This window comes from Pantherophis guttatus, chromosome 2, assembly GCF_059756535.1.
Source record: "Pantherophis guttatus breed Tessera chromosome 2, ASM5975653v1, whole genome shotgun sequence".
Taxonomy (NCBI): Eukaryota; Metazoa; Chordata; class Lepidosauria; order Squamata; family Colubridae; genus Pantherophis; species Pantherophis guttatus.
Genome location: NC_142064.1, coordinates 173,270,639 through 173,286,945, shown reverse-complemented (window position 1 = coordinate 173,286,945; position 16,307 = coordinate 173,270,639). Strand labels below are relative to the sequence as shown.

The window sequence follows — 16,307 nt, the reverse complement described above, 5'->3', positions numbered from 1 at the left end:
TAGATTTTCTAAAAAAAGAAATCCTTTTTCTTCTTCCAGCACCACAAAGTCCTCTTAGAAAATCCCCCAGTTTTAATCAGGTTAGAAGTAAGTAAATTTAAACTTGTATGAAGTCAGCTTGTTTTAGAAAGGGATTTTTTTTTTTTCTCACCCCTCTTCTCCTGTACTCGCAACAAACAGCGCTACAATGTAACTTGTTAGAATAGCTTCAAAGAGTCACTTTCCCTTTCAGCTTGTTAACTTGTTAGCTTGTTAGCGCTGGAGCGGCGCCATCTTTTCAAGCCACTCCCACTCACTTCAGTTTTTAGTCAGATCAAAAAGTCACAAAGAAAGGGAAATACTTGCAATTCCTTGGTTTCAGGGTTCGGGTTTTTTTTTTTCTCCGTTAATTAGTAAGGTTAAATTCAATCGGCTGTGTTTGCTGCTGCCGGCTTGCTCTGCAATAAACAGAGTCGTCCCACGCCGCCCGGAGTCTTTGCAAGTTGAAAGGGAGCCACGCCTGTTTCCTCCCCAGTAACAAATTCCTGGGGGCTCACAGGGGCTCAACCTGCGCCTTGCCAACTCTCTCCTTCAAATCCTACAGATTCTGGAGTTTTCAAGCCGCTTCTCACGATCGAAGCGGCTCTACAAACGGCGGGGCTGGCGGACCTTAAAAAGGCACCGTCTTCACCGGAGCCAGCAAAACCCGGAAGTCCAGGCTTTGATGTTGACATCCTCCGCACCGCCCTCAGTCTTTTTACCAACAAACAGCTGATCTTCAGGCTCGGCTTGGGTTTTATCCTTGGGCTCCATCCACAGCTCTATTGAGCCGAAAATACCTCAGCTTGCTGGGAGGGGGGTCTGTGGATGGTTAATTGACCCCCACACTCTTGAAAATGTCGAAACATCTCCCTCCTAGCCTCGGAGTTTCAGCTCTGAGCTGCCATTTTGTTTTGCAACTGAACGGAAATTTGATTGAAGGTATGTTATTGTCAAAGGTGAAGAAGTCATGTAGCACAGGGACCTGCACCAGTCCATGGCATGCCAGAAACTGGGTCATGCAAACATGCAAAGCCCCATCCGCAGGATGCAGGCAGCACACAAAACTACGTCCAGAGTACGTGGAAAAACCTCTCTCCACGGAACTGGCCCCTGGTGCCCAAAAGGTTGGGGGCCGCTGATGTAGCAGCATAGAGTCAGTCGGGTGGCAAGACATGATAGCTTGATGTTCAAATTTGTGGAAGATGTTAGTGTAGTGTCTCAACATCCATGGTTAAAATGTTGGTGAAATTTCCAATGGATTTTATTTATCTTAGTAAATCTATGGTGTTTTCTATATACCTGGTATTGCTGGTGGCATAAGATCTGAATGAGGAGTCCATGAAACCTGACATCCTAATTGATAAGGTGCATGTCATCTGACTCGCATATAATCTGCATAAACATGGTCTTTCTCTCCTGTTCCCCTTATCCAAATTTAAATCATATACATCAGTTAACCACTTCATGCATCCGATAAGTGGGCTATAGCTAAAAAAAAAACCTATGCCTTTCAACATTCTTTAAAAAGGTGTTATTAAACTCCTGACTTGGTGCTACCATACAGCTGTACTCCTACATCTTTTTATTATTTTGAAATTGCAAGTCATGCTATTTTTCCGAAAAAGTAAATAGGTATCCCAAACATGCTTTTTCAGGAGGCAACTGGACTTCGTTTTTTCTTTTGAAAATGTTTCGCTTCTCATCCAAGAAGCTTCTTCAGCTCTGACAGGATAGTGGGAAATGGAAGGATTTATATTCCTTGCACACAGCTGGTAATTTGCATCCTTTTACATGGCTGTTGAAGCACTTGGAGGTTTATCTTCAAGGACCCTCTAAAAAGATGCAAATTACCAGCTGTGTGCAAGGAATATACATCCTTCCATTCCCCTATCCTGTCAGAGCTGAAGAAGCTCCTTGGATGAGAAGCGAAACATCTTTAAAAGAAAAAAAACCAAGGAAGTCCAGTTGCCTCCTGAAAAAGCACTTTTGGGACAACCATGACGTGGATGACTGAGAATCTCTACAGACTTTTAAATTTGGATACTCCATCTAGATTGGATAATGGAAGGTCTAGGTAGATGTAAGTAAAGAGAGATCATATACTAAGACAGTGCTCCTGAATGTACCTCTTTCTTAAGACTGGCAACCTCTTGAGGACTTCCATTCCCATCTTGGTTTATTTAGTAAACAGTAGCCTCAAGCAAACCTGAAACCAACTGAAGACTAGACAAAGGTATATCTTAGAGAGAAGTCCAACACACACAAGGTAAATTGATTATCCTGAAAGCACTCCAAGTAGGTCAAGGGAATGAAGGTTGGAGACCGCAGAAAGTGGAAGAAGCAAGCAAGAATATGTATCAGTGTGTTTTCTGTAACCAGTAGATTCATTATGCATTAAGACAACCAGAAAAAGTTATTTTAAATTTTTATTTATGAAACATAGCCTCAGGGGCTGACTATTCAGAAAATAGAAACATCTAATTAAAAAAGCCCCCAGGCTTGAGCTGAGGCAAAAATACCATCTGGCACTTTGTAAAGACTTCACGTTAACAACCAACATCCTTACATATTGCATAGCGTATCTTTTCAAGAAGATATTCCTCTGAGTTCAGGAGATGATGTGCTCAACCTCCTGTTCCACTCTGGGCTCAGAAAAGCGGCTCCGTGAACTCAGGCTACCGGCTTTGTTCTACTGCAAGAGACCAGATGGAAAAAAGCAGTCAGTTACTCAGTCATCCTTAGTAGCCAAATTAGCTGAATGCAGCCTCTATGTTGCTGCAGGCTTTCCTAGAGTCCAGTTTCAACTTTCCAAGGCTAGGAGGGCTGTTCTATTGGCAGTTTAAAGCTGTCCTCTTGTGCAATTCAGCAGGCACTGTTATCAGTGCTTTGCTTCGCCATTAGTTAGGTCCACTTTTGAAGAAGTATACATGGAAACTTTACCAGTCATATCCTGTCCTTAACAGCCTTCCTTATTGGTAAAACAGCCACCTCTGCCCCCTCCCCCAACAGTCCCACTTCATGGTTTCCTTTTGCCCATTCCTATCATCTGGCCTCTTAAACAAACTGAAGATTTAACTGAGAAAAATATTCATCTTACATATTTATACTAACACATTTTTCCATATTTCCATTATAAAACATGTAGAACACAGTTTACAGATGATGCCAGAGTCTTTACTTTCAAACCAGCAACTGATACCTATTCCACCCATGGCTGCTACTGGCTATTTATTTTGGCTAATCATTGTTTCCATCATTCGGTTGCACAGGTCTAGCACCCCTAAGTAGGACACAAGTAGCAACACAATTATTCTTCTATAGTAGAGTTTCCTAAACTATTTTCTCTCAGGATCTCTTTCCACTTTTAAGAATTATTGAGGCCGCCCCAAAAAAGTTTTTCTATGTCTGTATTTACTGTATTGAAGATTTACAGTGTACCGCTACCTCTTCTCACAATTGGGGATTTAATATATTATTTTAAAAAATGTTCATTTTTAAGCTGGCAAATAATTTTGGTTTTACAGGCCACTGACAGGGTCTTGGGGGACCCCCCCCCTAGGGATCCTAGAACCAACTTTAAGAAAACTGGTCTATAGGATGCCCAGAAACAGAAATGGGTTAATTATCCTGCATGGGCTACACTTGTAATTTTCTATCTCTGATCTGCAAAACAACAACAAAACCCTCTGGTAACAATGGCTCAGTACAATACAGGTAGTCCTCAATTTACGAATACATAAGAGTCCAAAATTTCCATTGCTAAGCAAGGCAGCTGCTAAGTGAATTTTGACCCATTTCACAACTTTTTTTTGCCCCAGTTAAGTGAATCACTGCAGATGTTAAGTCAATCATGCGGCCATTAAGTGAATCCAGCTTCCCCCATTGACTTTTCCTTATCAAAAGCTGACTGGGAAGGATACAAATGGTGATCACATGACCCTGGGACAGTGCAACTGTCATAAACACATACTGGCTTCCAAGCACCCAAATTTTGATCATGTGACCATGGGGATGCTGCAATGGTCATAAGTGTGAAAAACAGTCACAAGTCACTTTTTTCAGTGCTATTGTAACTTCTGTCACTAAACAAATGGTTGTAAGTTGAGTATTTGTACACCTGGGTTACTGTAATGTACTCTGCTTGGTGTGGCCTTTGAAGATGATTCAGAAAATACAACTAGTCCTAAATGTCATATATTGGAGCAGCCGTATTCCTATAAAGCAGGGGTCTCCAAACTTGGCAACTTTAAGACTTGTGGAGCATGGCTGTCTGAGCAATTCTGGGAATTGAAGTCCAAAAGTCTTAAAGTTGCCAAGTTTGGAGAGCCCTGCTATAAAGTCTATATTGCACAGGTTTATCAAGAGGTTTTAGGGTGCAGTTCAAATGTTTAACTTGCATTCCTTATACGCCTGGACCCTCACTTCCTCTCTGATCTATCTTCTTAATCAGGTACGCAGATCCTTGCAAAATTGTCTGACAGTCACCCTATTGTGAGGTGATTCCAAATGCTATTTGTGTCACAGTTTCTTTTTTGTGGAACAATCTCCCTCTTAAAGTCAGGTTAGTGTTCTCCCTGCTGACTTTCCAGAAAATAGTAAAAAGGAAACTGTCCTGGGAGGTATTTGGGGATTGGGGAGAGTCACAACTGCACTTTTTAAACTCTTATTTTATGCTATTTTTATTTTGCGTTGGTTATATATTGGGAATCATCAACATAAGATTTATGGCAGGATAAAATGCAATGAGGAAAGGTTTAAATCAATCAATACATACTATAAGAGGAGATGTCTATCTCTTCTGGGAGCTCAGCCACGTTGACCTCAAAGCGATCCTGTACTTCATTGAGGATTTTGGCATCACCTTCATCTGACACAAAGGTAATCGCCAAGCCTTTCGTACCAAAACGCCCAGCCCGGGCCACCTGCGAGAAGGTTGTATCAAGGATTAAAAGAAGTTCCTCCCCAAACTGAATCCATTATTTCAGAGTTATCCGTCAGAGAGATAAATCAGTTAGATGATCAATTAAAATCAGGCAAACTTCATTTAAGAATTTTCATCAGCAACATCAAATCCAAAAAGAGGCCGGGAATCCACGAAAAAGAGTGGTTAGACGCCATCCAGACTTTGCAAGCCACCAGCTCCTTATCGCAAGTGGCAAGGTATTAGAACAGAAGGCAACTCTGATTTCCACACACACTCACCCTGTGTAAGTAGGTATCGGAATCCTCAGGCATATCATAGTTGAAAACTATGTTGACTCGCTCTATGTCCATCCCACGGCCAAACAGATTAGTGGCCACCAAGATACGACGCTGGAAGTCTTTGAATTGTTGATATCGAGAGAGCCTAGGGGGAAAAAAGTTACTTCCTTGAACTACACGATTCCTTTCCAGAGCCAAGTCTGATTCTTAGACCCAAAGAACTTAGAACTTGTTAGTGTTTCCCCGAAAATAAGACTGGGCCTTATATTAATTTTTGCTCCAAAAGATGCATTAGGTCTTATTTTCGGGAAAATACTGTACTAAATGAGTCTATTTGGATGACGATCTTGGGGCTTCTTTTTGGGGTAGGACTTATATTATGAGCATCCTGAAAAATGCTAGGGCTTATTTTCTGGTTGAGTCTTATTTTCAGAGAAACACGGTAGTACAATGCTTGATTTTTTTACCATCAAGACATTGTCCCCCATATTCCATTCTCAAAAGCATAGATACTCCACTCGATGTTCAGGATTCATAGTCTGATGCTGCTCACCTCTCTTCCTGAGACATGCCTCTGTGTATAGCAATAGCTGGGAAGTTCTGTTCAACCAGAAGTTGGGCTAATGCCATGCAGCGCTGCACAGACTTTACAAATATCACAACCTGCAGGGATGGGGAGAGCAAAAAAGAATTGATCTGGAAGCCCTACAGATCTCCATCAGCCTTCAGCTCCCATTGTGGCCATATTCCGCTTCCAACCCCAAAAGGTGGAATATCACTTACAAGCCATGGTTGCCAATCCTTTCATACAGACCTGATTGAACTCTAGTACATCCAGCAGGTCAAAAAGTTTGCGGTTTTTCTCTGTGTCCTTCAGCTTTACATAGTATTGCTGCAGACCATGTAGAGTCAGCTTTGTCTCGTCATCTACAAATACCTCCATGGGCTGAAAGTAGTGAACAAATGATTAAAGCAAAATCCTCTCGTGTGCATACATATACACATACATTCATGATTAAATATTAAAGTCAAAATACAAAAATTCTGAAATCTACAAAAATAACTTTTGTTCCTACATCTGGTATGTATGATGAAGTAAGCCCTAACTCACAAAAGCTTATGCCTTTTAATAAAATGTGTTAGTTGAAGAGGGAACTACTGGACGTCTTCTGATTTTTGCCACCATAGAAAAATGGCCCTCCTCTATTTTATTCCTAGGACTACTATGAACAGCAGTCCCCAATCTTTGCAGTTTAGGGAGGGGGGAGGAGAGGGGAACTGGGTCGTGCAAGTGGCTGACTGGCACACATATGCAGCTCAAATTACGAATGTGGTAGGCTGGCACGTGCATGTGTGCATGCCGGCCCACCACTCATGCGGCCTGGTTTTGAATAAGCCATGGCTTATTTCTTAAACTGCACCTGAATCTGTGCTAGTGGCAGGATAGTTACAAGAATATGTCCTCACTTTTCCTACGCCTTAAGCAGCTAGCCACTTTCTCTTTACCTGGCTGTGGCTCTGTGACTGTAATCCTCAGGGCAAAGTCTGCCCTATGATTTTATTGAATTGTGAACTGCTGTGTGCTCTTTCACTTAAACAGCACAGTACATTCTTCCAACTGAGGACTTCTTTCTAGTGTATCTGTAATGTTGCTAGGAGGAGAGCATACGTGATGACAAATGTATAACAATATAATTATGTAAATTCTGCAATTTACTTACTTCAATCAGATGCCCTGATTTATAATTGTGGGTATTTGCATGATTAAGCCACTGACATTTGCTGCTTTCAAGTACCCGCAATCTGCTCCAACCCTCCCCACTTCACCCCAAACAGGATGTTGAGAGGGAACACAAAATTGCCTCAGTGGATTCTATTTTGTCTCCTTTGTGTATATGTTGCATGCATTACCCCCACTGGGAGCAAAAGATGAGACTTAGTGCTTACATCCTGCATGAACTTCCTGCAGACAGGCCGGATCTCCTTACTCAAGGTGGCACTAAACATCATGCACTGCTTTTCAGGGGGAGTCAATCGAAAGATTTCCTGTACATCACGGCGCATGTCTAAAAGAAACACGGATAAGAATAAAAGTTCCCAATAAAGGCAGATTTGAAGTTCGAAAATTCATTAGCTCAACCACTCCTTTCACTATTTCTCACCCTCAATATTTTATTGTAATGGCTGAGAGAACAGAGACACATTAGCGCTCTAACCATTTCTACAGAGAGCTTTCTCAACTCATCTTGCCTCTTCTGATTACAACTTGTAAAACCAAGTGACTTTTTTCTTTGTACCCTTCCATATAAAATTATCAGCCATAGTACAAAAATAAGCAAAACGGTACCAAAAATAATTCCCCATCCACCTTTGACATAGTCTGCTCATAGTTGTGATTTTTACAAAAGCATTTCAAACAACAAGCACTTGACATCTTTATTCTCCAAAATGCCACTGGGCTGCATGTAATTAGTCATAATAATGTAATTAGAGGCTAATGCTCAGCTTTCATGTGCTCCCAACTATTCTTTCTTCTCAAAGAAATAAAGGAACAGATGCAAAAAGAGAACAAGAAGGAGATGAGCTGGGTTGGGGCTGTAATAGAAAACCATGGAGACCTTTAGCTGATCAGTAGGAAGGTTTGAAAGAAGAGTAGGTAGAAGTTGAATCGCAAGTGATCTGCCAAGTAAGAAAAGGAAATAGGGAAGTCTACAAAAAGTATAGTAGAAAGGAAAGGCAGCTCAGTGAAGGAAAGCACAGAATGGATGTGGAAATAAATCTCAGGAGGAAGTGAGAAAGAAAGGCAAACTCTTGGATAATGGAAGTCTTGGAGGAAAGCATCTGGGGAGAATGAGCCCAATCACAAGGACAGTTGAAACAAACAGAGTTTCTTTTCTAAGGCTTTATATTCTACCTCTTGGATAGGCCATCTGTCTTTCAGATAGGCCATCTGTCTTTCAGAAATGTTTTAGCAAACATTTCTGTGAAAGTTTGTGAGTAGCTATGTGCACCATAGTAGACATCTTGTGAATGGGCATCTCTTTTCTTTTATTACTATATAGCCGATAAAGATTTCCCTTCAGGTATGTTTAAATGCCATATAGATCATCTCGAATTTTCATCTCAGCATATATGAGACTGGCATCTTTTTGTACATTTTGGATTACAACTTTTTGAGAATTGCATTACAAATGCTAACTTTAATGCTTGTCATGTTTAGCAATGTAATTCAAATCTTGAAGGACATCTGATTGCACAGATGATTTATGGCTTGTACCTGCACACAAAGCTGTCTGTTCCTAGGTTACACAAAAGAATTAAGCCATTGTTTGTCTGCTTGGACAAACTGGCTGATTGCATTTTGTAGATAAGGAGATTCTGACAGCACAGCAAAAAGAGAGCTGTAAGTTTGCAATAGTAATATGAAAAACGTTTCCAGTTTGAAGAGTTTTGAATTGAAAACAACCCCTTTTCTAAGTTTGATGGAACATAACTTTGCCCAATGTGTTGAGTGCTGCTCAGACCATCGCGGAAGAATTCCAAGCCCAAGGCATTCCAAACATTGTATGTTTTGTATGCTTTTATGTTATGTCAAAGTGAGGACAACTTTGCACGCGTTTCTATTTCACTGCTACCTTGTCATAAGGCCCTCTCTTCAGGGCGAGTGATAAGTTTCTTTTTGAAAGGTTTCTAATATATCAGAAAAAGCTGAGTAATTCAGAAATATCGCCAACCTCTTTTTTTTCCCCTCAGTCTTTGCACTTTAATTCCATCCCAACTCATTTTAAGCTGTAGTTTTTAGGTTTTGTCTTATGATTTGCACCCTCACTAACAGCCACTCGTCTATCTGAAAAGTGATAGGAGTTACTGACACATTCCTTTAAAATAGCTTTACTTTACTACTAGCAGGCAATGCACTCTTCCAAGATAATTTGGAAGACATACTTCAGACTTCATGCAAGCATAGCAACTTGCATTTTTTAAAAAGCAGCTCACTTCTATGAACACCTGAAAATAGCTGGTTAAATGTTGCATTAAATAGACTCATTAAAAACCTTTTTCAGGTTTTCCTAATGTCTGAAAAGGTTTGATTGTTTACTGAATAATAAATAGGTGCTCTGCTCAAATGAAGTTTGAATCATGCACACCAAATCTCTATCTCAGTGTCTTGTCCTTTAATTTGGGCATCAGGCTATTTTTTTACAATGGATCAAGAATTCTACACTCCATAAACAATTCCAGTTTTATTTTGACTTCTCCAGCCTACACCCGCCTCCCTTTCCCCAGGTTCTCTTACCTAGCTGCTCAAGCATCTTGTCACACTCATCCAACACAAAATGCTTCACATTGCGCAGGTTGAGTGTCTTGTTGCGTACCAATGCTAGAGTACGGCCTGGGGTTCCCACAACAATATGCGGACAGTTTTTCCTAAGTACCTCTTCATCTTTCTTGATAGAAAGCCCCCCAAAGAAAACTGATACCTGCAGGAGAATCAGAAATCACTCAATGACTCTGCAACACATTCTTTATACAATGCAGTAAATAACATTCAAACACAGCCACTTGGGTGTAGCAATAAGGTAATACGCTAGAAACCAGGTAACCATGAATTCTAGTCCCATCCTACGCACAAAGCCAGCTGGGTGACTTTGGGCTAGTCAATCAGCTGTGGAAAAGAAGCAACAGCAAACCATTTCTGAAGAATTTAATTAATAAAAATGCAGGGACTAATTTAGGCAGTCACCAGGGATCAACAATAAGTGAAAGGTACAGATGCACATACACACAAACAAATAAAGAAAGCTCTTGAAAGCTACGATTCATACTAGTTATCTTTCAAAATTTTTGGTCACTTTGAAACAATAAACGGGCACAAGGAGGCCAAGATAAGCTTTTATACAATACTAGACTACCCTGTGACCTGTTAGATCACTCTTTTGATAGGATGGTAATACAACCAGATGTGAATTCCCAGAGATTAAAAAGATATTAAAGATTCTAAATATTTTGAAACCCAAAGCAATACTTGCCCCTCACCTTGACACTGGTCATATACTTTGAGAAACGTTCATATTCTTTACTGATCTGGAATGCCAATTCTCGGGTATGACACATCACTAGCACTGAGACCTAGCAGAATTAAAAGAAATATTGATACAAAGGCATCAAAAGGAGGGTTCTTTAGTTGTTTGGATGGGGAGGAGCTATCCCCAACTCAGTCCTATTCCCAGAGAAAGTGGTTATGGGTGTCTGAATTACCCAGGCCTGAAGATATTCCATCTTTGACCTTGGATGGAATTGCACTTCTCCCTTCAAGGTTGGCACAGATTTGAGGTCTTCCTGGATTCACAGTCCCTGCTGTGGCAGCTATAGCCAGGAAAGCCTTCACAAAATTCATCTAGTGAGACAGTTGTGTTTTTTCCTAGATCAAAGGGGCCCTTTAGACAGTTGCTCATGCCCATGTTACCTCATGGCTTGAGTACTACAGTGCTATCTACATAGGTCTCCCCTTGAAGACCAGCCAGAAGCTTCAGATTGTTGTAACAAAAGCAATACTGCATGCTCAAGGCATGTCAATGTGACATCTCTGCCTCTCAAGCTGCACTGGTTGATAATTTACTTCAAGGTGTATTTCAAGACACTGGTTGCTACCTACAAGTTCCTACATGACATAGTGCCTGGTTATTTGAAGGACCGCCTATCTCTTATAACATCTACCTGGCAGATTACATCCTCCAGGTTGGCATGCTCCAGTTCCTTTTATGTTTTATTGTAATTTCTTTTGACTATAGTGAGCCACCAAAAGCCATTGAGAGTCGGGCAAAATACAAATTTAATAAATTATTATTACATGAATCAAAAAGTCTCTGCGTGACTATGAAATAACATTTTGCAACAGCAGACATGTAGTTGAAAGCATCTGGAAGTCTAATAGTGTAATTAAAGTCTTACTCCCTTTAAATATGCAAGAAATTCATGTTAAGAGGTAGAGGTTCAATAGAACCGCCTCACACACACCTCAGAGATAAAACTACTAAAACACCTCAAATGGAATCTGATTCTTTATGAATTGGAATTGCTAAGAAAGGGCACACTGAAGCTAATTCAACTGCTTTATCAGGAAACCAAAAGCAGCATCTCCATTAATTTTTGTTCCTTTTGGTGTCCATGCCCAGAATCATTGCTAAAGAAATCATTCATGGAAGCAGCTGAATCACATTTACAAGATTCCTACCACCTTCTTTTGGTATTTAGCTTTCTGTTAACAAACTCTTTCCCAACATCCTTTACATACCTGCCCATCCAGTGGCTCAATCTGCTGCAGAGTAGCCAATACAAAAACAGCAGTTTTGCCCATGCCCGATTTGGCTTGACATAGTACATCCATGCCTAGAATTGCCTGAGGAATGCATTCATGTTGTACTGATAGGGGAAGAAGAAAAAAGAATTACACAAGAGTCACCGGGGATATGAAAATATTTCATTTCTATGTAGAACTCCAGAAAGCCTTGATCCCAGCTTCTCTTCTTTCCTATTATATCCTTGGAGATTTAAGTATCCTACATACATATCCCATAAGAAAATAATACTGTTTTCAGACCACTGGCATTTAATCCATGCATCACTTTGAATTACAAGACAAATATAACAGATCGTAAAGAACTTTGATGTGGATTAGCTATTCCATAATAGACTTTTACTGCAAATCCCCAACCTTTTCCCTTAGATATAAGATCCTACTCCATATCATAAAGGGAGCTCAGGTGCTAAAAGGATTTCAGTTAGTTGGCTGAAAAATTGTGTCTCTTGTGCCAGACTGAATTTAGATCTTGCATCAAAGATGATATAGTTTTGTGAAATTTATTTGATCTCTTTCAGAATTCCTAAACCGTGTGATTGCTTTTTTCACATATATTGAATAACATGTAAAATATGTTAATAAGAAGTAAAAGAAACAAGCACCAGACTTGTTATTTTTCACTTATACTCTTTTTATATATTGGTGGGTCCCACAATTAAGTTCCGGTAATGTTCTAAGATATGCAAATTTAAAAAAAATAAAAAATACTTTCTCACAGAATTGTAATAATCTCCAATATGATTTTTTTTTAAATTTGATTTATATGCTGCCCTTCTCCGGAGACTCAGGGCGGTTTACAATGCGCTAAGCAATATTTGCAGAGCTCCCCACCAGATCATCATCATAGTGGCTGCGCTAGACTCAACATTGATAACAATTAAAACCAAACCATCCCACCCCTGCTCCCTGCAGCCCCCAGCTCTCACCCTGCACCGCGTAGCACCACTGGCAGTTGCTTCCCGGTGGGTGAACTGGGCTGATTGATGAGGGAGGCCAAGGGCCTTGGCTCAGCTCCTACCTTCTGATGGATGTTCAAAGCCACAATCCACAATGGCACGAAGTAATTCTGGCTTCAGCAGGAAATCTCGGAAGCCAGAACTGTGAATGGAGACATAAGAGCCCTTCACATCCTTTTTAGCAGGGGGAGGAGTTGCATCTGTCACTCCTTGAGGCTCTTCATCATCTTCATAATCCAGCAACTCATTCTCCACATCCTGCTCAGCCATATCCTTCAGGGAAAGCAAAAAGCACAGGACGTCTGCAATATATTGATGGATGACAGCTAAATCCAGGATGAGGGAAACCAAAACTAAAATGGAACTACAGATATACTTGGAGGTAACGATTAATAGACTCTAGCTTGAAGTTGTTTATATCCATCAATTCTGAGCAAATCCTACTGATAGAGCTTAACTAACTTTCCAACATCTCGAAGTTGAAATTTTTCAAACAACTTGTGAGCCTAAGATCAGTATCACTCATTTTTCCATCCTCAGCTATTATTTTTCAAGTCAGTTGCCATTTTTAAAAAAGCTACATGCAATATTGTCTTTTCACATACATGCTACCAAAACCATGTTACCATGTAGTAGATATGTAGTAGACATAGTAGATATGTCCTTTCCCCCTTAATACAAACTTTTCATGTCGAAGTTGTTGTAAAAATAATCTAAAATAGAGGGCAAGAAATTGACAACATTCTGACTAAGTGGTCTGGCCGTCTCATCAGGCCACAGAACATATTAACAACACATCGTATCTTATCTTTCAAACAAGTCTTCAATGATCAATGACAAAACTATAGTGCTGTAGTTGTAAATCTCATCCCTGCTATTCTAACTGTATTTATAAAGGTAGACATCAATTTCTTTTCTATATACTTTTATCCATCATTCTTCATGGATTTTCAAAGAATGCTATGCAGACATTGCTTGTTTTAGAACAGTCTGATTTTAAATCAAGAATAAAAATATTGTCCTCCTGCATGTTTCTCATTAACCTTAGGAAAACTCATTTTCAGTGTTAATTCTTCTAATTAATATTTCATCTGCCAAGGAACAGAAAAGATAAGTTACAGATTAATCATAATGAGGCTTCCATCAATCCTATAGAGAAAGGGCTAGGTAATTTGCTCATCATTCAAGGATTTTTGCTTGAAGTCTCCATTAAGAAATACAAATGTTGACTGACAGCCAGTCTTAATGGCTGGTACCCAATTTTAACCAACTCTTTCACATGGAGCCAAGACAGCCTATCGGCTAATTTCCATAGGCTTTATTTACAGTTACATATCCATTAATGCAGAGCCATTTTGATGTAGTGATTAAAGCCATCAGACTAAAAACTAGGAGATTGTGTATTCTAGTATAATATTGGGCAGGAAGCCAGCTGAGTGACATTCTCCCTCAGCCCTAGAAGAAAGACAATGGAAAACTACTTCCAAAAATGTTGCCAAGAGAACTTCATGGACTTGTTCATCTACTAAGAGCTGACATTACTCAGGTGTGCACCCACGCACACAAACTGAAGTAGACAGGATTAAACAAAATTGCGTTTTAAAAAATGGTTCACAATATGGTAATATATCCTGCCCTCGAGAAGGAGCATCTCCTAGAGATTCAAGTGGCTCCTTCCTTTAAGTTCTTTCAGAAATTGCCAAAAACCTTGTTCTCCCAGGCTATTGGAACAGGGGGACCACAGACTCCTTTTTGTTTTGTTTTGTTGATTTGTTTGGGTATCTTGCTCTTCCAGTCAATTATATTTTCTGTATGTTGGTTTTTTAGTTGTAAACCACCCAGAATAATTTGGGAGTTAGGTAGCCTATAAAGATACATCTGATTTCCCTAACCCAAAGACCTCCTGATATACTGGACATTAATATCACATCTCCCTGTTGGTAGAGTGGGACTTGGCATTGAGAAGACAAACCAAGAGGTTCAAAGCATAAGGTGACTGCATTATATGAAACAGCCTTTTGTTTGTTTGGGGCAAAAAAGCGTAGTGGTTGAGATGCAGCATTAGGAGAACCTAGGTCCAAATTCACCACCACCATTTATGAGTCTAGGCCACTCATTTATCTCTCAGGGTTATTCTTGTGAGAAATAATTGAACACTGTATCCCCCCTTGAGAAGAAAAGGTGAGGTGAACATCTAATAAATAAGGTTTGGTACTCGATAAAGTAAACAGAAAAATGAAGAAAATTAGCAAAGATGAAATATTATTTCCAGAACTACTGAAAAGGAAACACTGCAAACAACCCAGAAGTGGGTGTATGTACATACTGTACGCAAATTTAAATAGCACGACATCACCCTGCCAACAAAAGTGCGTATAGTCAAGGCTATGGTTTTCCCAGTTGCAATATATGGCTGTGGAAGTTGGACCATAAGGAAGGCTGAACGCCGAAGAATTGAGGCCTTTGAACTATAGTGCTGGAGAAGATTCCCACGAGTTCCTTGGACTGCAAGGCGATCAAACCAGTCAGTTCTAGAGGAGATCAATCCTGACTGCTCTTTAGAAGGCCAGATCCTGAAGATGAAACTCAAATATTTTGGCCACCTAATGAGAAGGAAGGACTCACTGGAGAAGAGCCTAATGCTGGGAAAGATTGGGGGCAAACGAAGAAGGGGACGACAGAGAATGAGGTGGCTGGATGTGATCACTGGGCTCCGGGGGATGGTAGAGGACAGGAAGGCCTGAAGGAATGTTGTCCACGGGGTCACGATGGGTGGGACATGACTTCGAAACTAACAACGACTCAATAAAGTAAACAGAAAAATGAAGAAAATTAGCAAAGATGAAATGTTATTTCCAGAACTACTGAAAAGTTAACACTGCAAACAACCCAGTGTTGGTTGCAGTGTTGTGTGTGTGTATATATATGTATTTATGCGTGTGTGTATATGCATATTTAAATAGCACGACGTTACCTTTCGCTTATAGGGAAACTTCCAACAGAAACTTAATAATTCCCTGTCTATTTTTAATTCACCTTGATTAGGTGAATTACTTCGTCGAAGGGCCCTAGGGAAGGGGAAGCGCAGGCTTCAGGGACTTGGACGGCGGCGGAAGATGGAGCCGAGGGCTGAAAGCGGAACGTCGCCATGAGTTCGCCCAGCCGCGGGGCTCCTACCTGACCGACGACCTCCGAAACCGAGAGGCGGCTTCAAGCTTACGGCGCCCAGCGTCCACCTCTCCTACCGCGCCGCTTTCCTTGGGGAGGCGGACAGGCAGGCCGAGCCTTTTGCTTCCCATGATAAAAAGGGAGGGGGAGGAGGAGGGTTGTGCCCGGACACCAGCAGGGTAAAGTAAATGGTTTGAACGGCCCAGTTACGGAGTGTGCAGCCCAGACCGCGAACACCAAGCCGGCGCCTCTTCCACCACCGGCCGCTGGAACGGCGGCCGAAAGCCGAGGAGCCCCACGCCTGGCTCTCTCCTGCCCGTAGGAGCTTCCACGCCGCTTCCCTCCCGCCTCACGGTGCGGCTCACCTGCCCACGTCCAGCTCGAGAGCTCCTGCTTTGACCGCCGAACGCTCGCCCCACGCCAATTGGAACAGGGCGGATTGGGGAAGGACGTTCTTTCCCTTCTAATTGGCCATCGTCAAATAAAGTCCCGCCTCCCCACCAAAGGGGGAAGGAAACCGTTGTCTCTTAGGCCTGCCAATCCAATGCCCTTGGTTAATGATTGCATTGGAAGGATGCGTGCCGGCTTCTTCCGGTCTT

At 41.1% G+C, this 16,307-nt stretch overlaps 1 protein-coding gene across 6 annotated transcripts; it reads right to left on the bottom strand.

The window, feature by feature from the left end:
* Positions 1 to 2,434: 2,434 nt before the first annotated feature.
* DDX39A (DExD-box helicase 39A) lies at positions 2,435 to 16,271 on the bottom strand. 6 transcript variants are annotated; one of them, XM_034407319.3, is made up of 11 exons: positions 16,074 to 16,271; positions 12,603 to 12,813; positions 11,519 to 11,646; positions 10,261 to 10,353; positions 9,521 to 9,704; positions 7,171 to 7,289; positions 6,038 to 6,169; positions 5,777 to 5,886; positions 5,224 to 5,368; positions 4,796 to 4,943; positions 2,435 to 2,713 (listed from the first exon to the last, which is right to left on the bottom strand). In XM_034407319.3, the coding sequence occupies exons 2-11, from the start codon at positions 12,808 to 12,810 to the stop codon at positions 2,697 to 2,699; spliced, it is 1,284 nt and encodes a 427-aa protein (XP_034263210.1). In that variant the 5' UTR covers positions 12,811 to 12,813; positions 16,074 to 16,271; the 3' UTR covers positions 2,435 to 2,696. The 6 variants fall into 6 exon arrangements, with proteins under 6 accessions (XP_034263210.1, XP_087743435.1, XP_087743437.1 ...); XM_087887309.1 differs by having other exon boundaries at positions 12,603 to 12,842; positions 16,074 to 16,171; XM_087887311.1 differs by having other exon boundaries at positions 12,511 to 12,813; positions 16,074 to 16,155.
* Between the last annotated feature and the right edge of the window lie 36 nt (positions 16,272 to 16,307).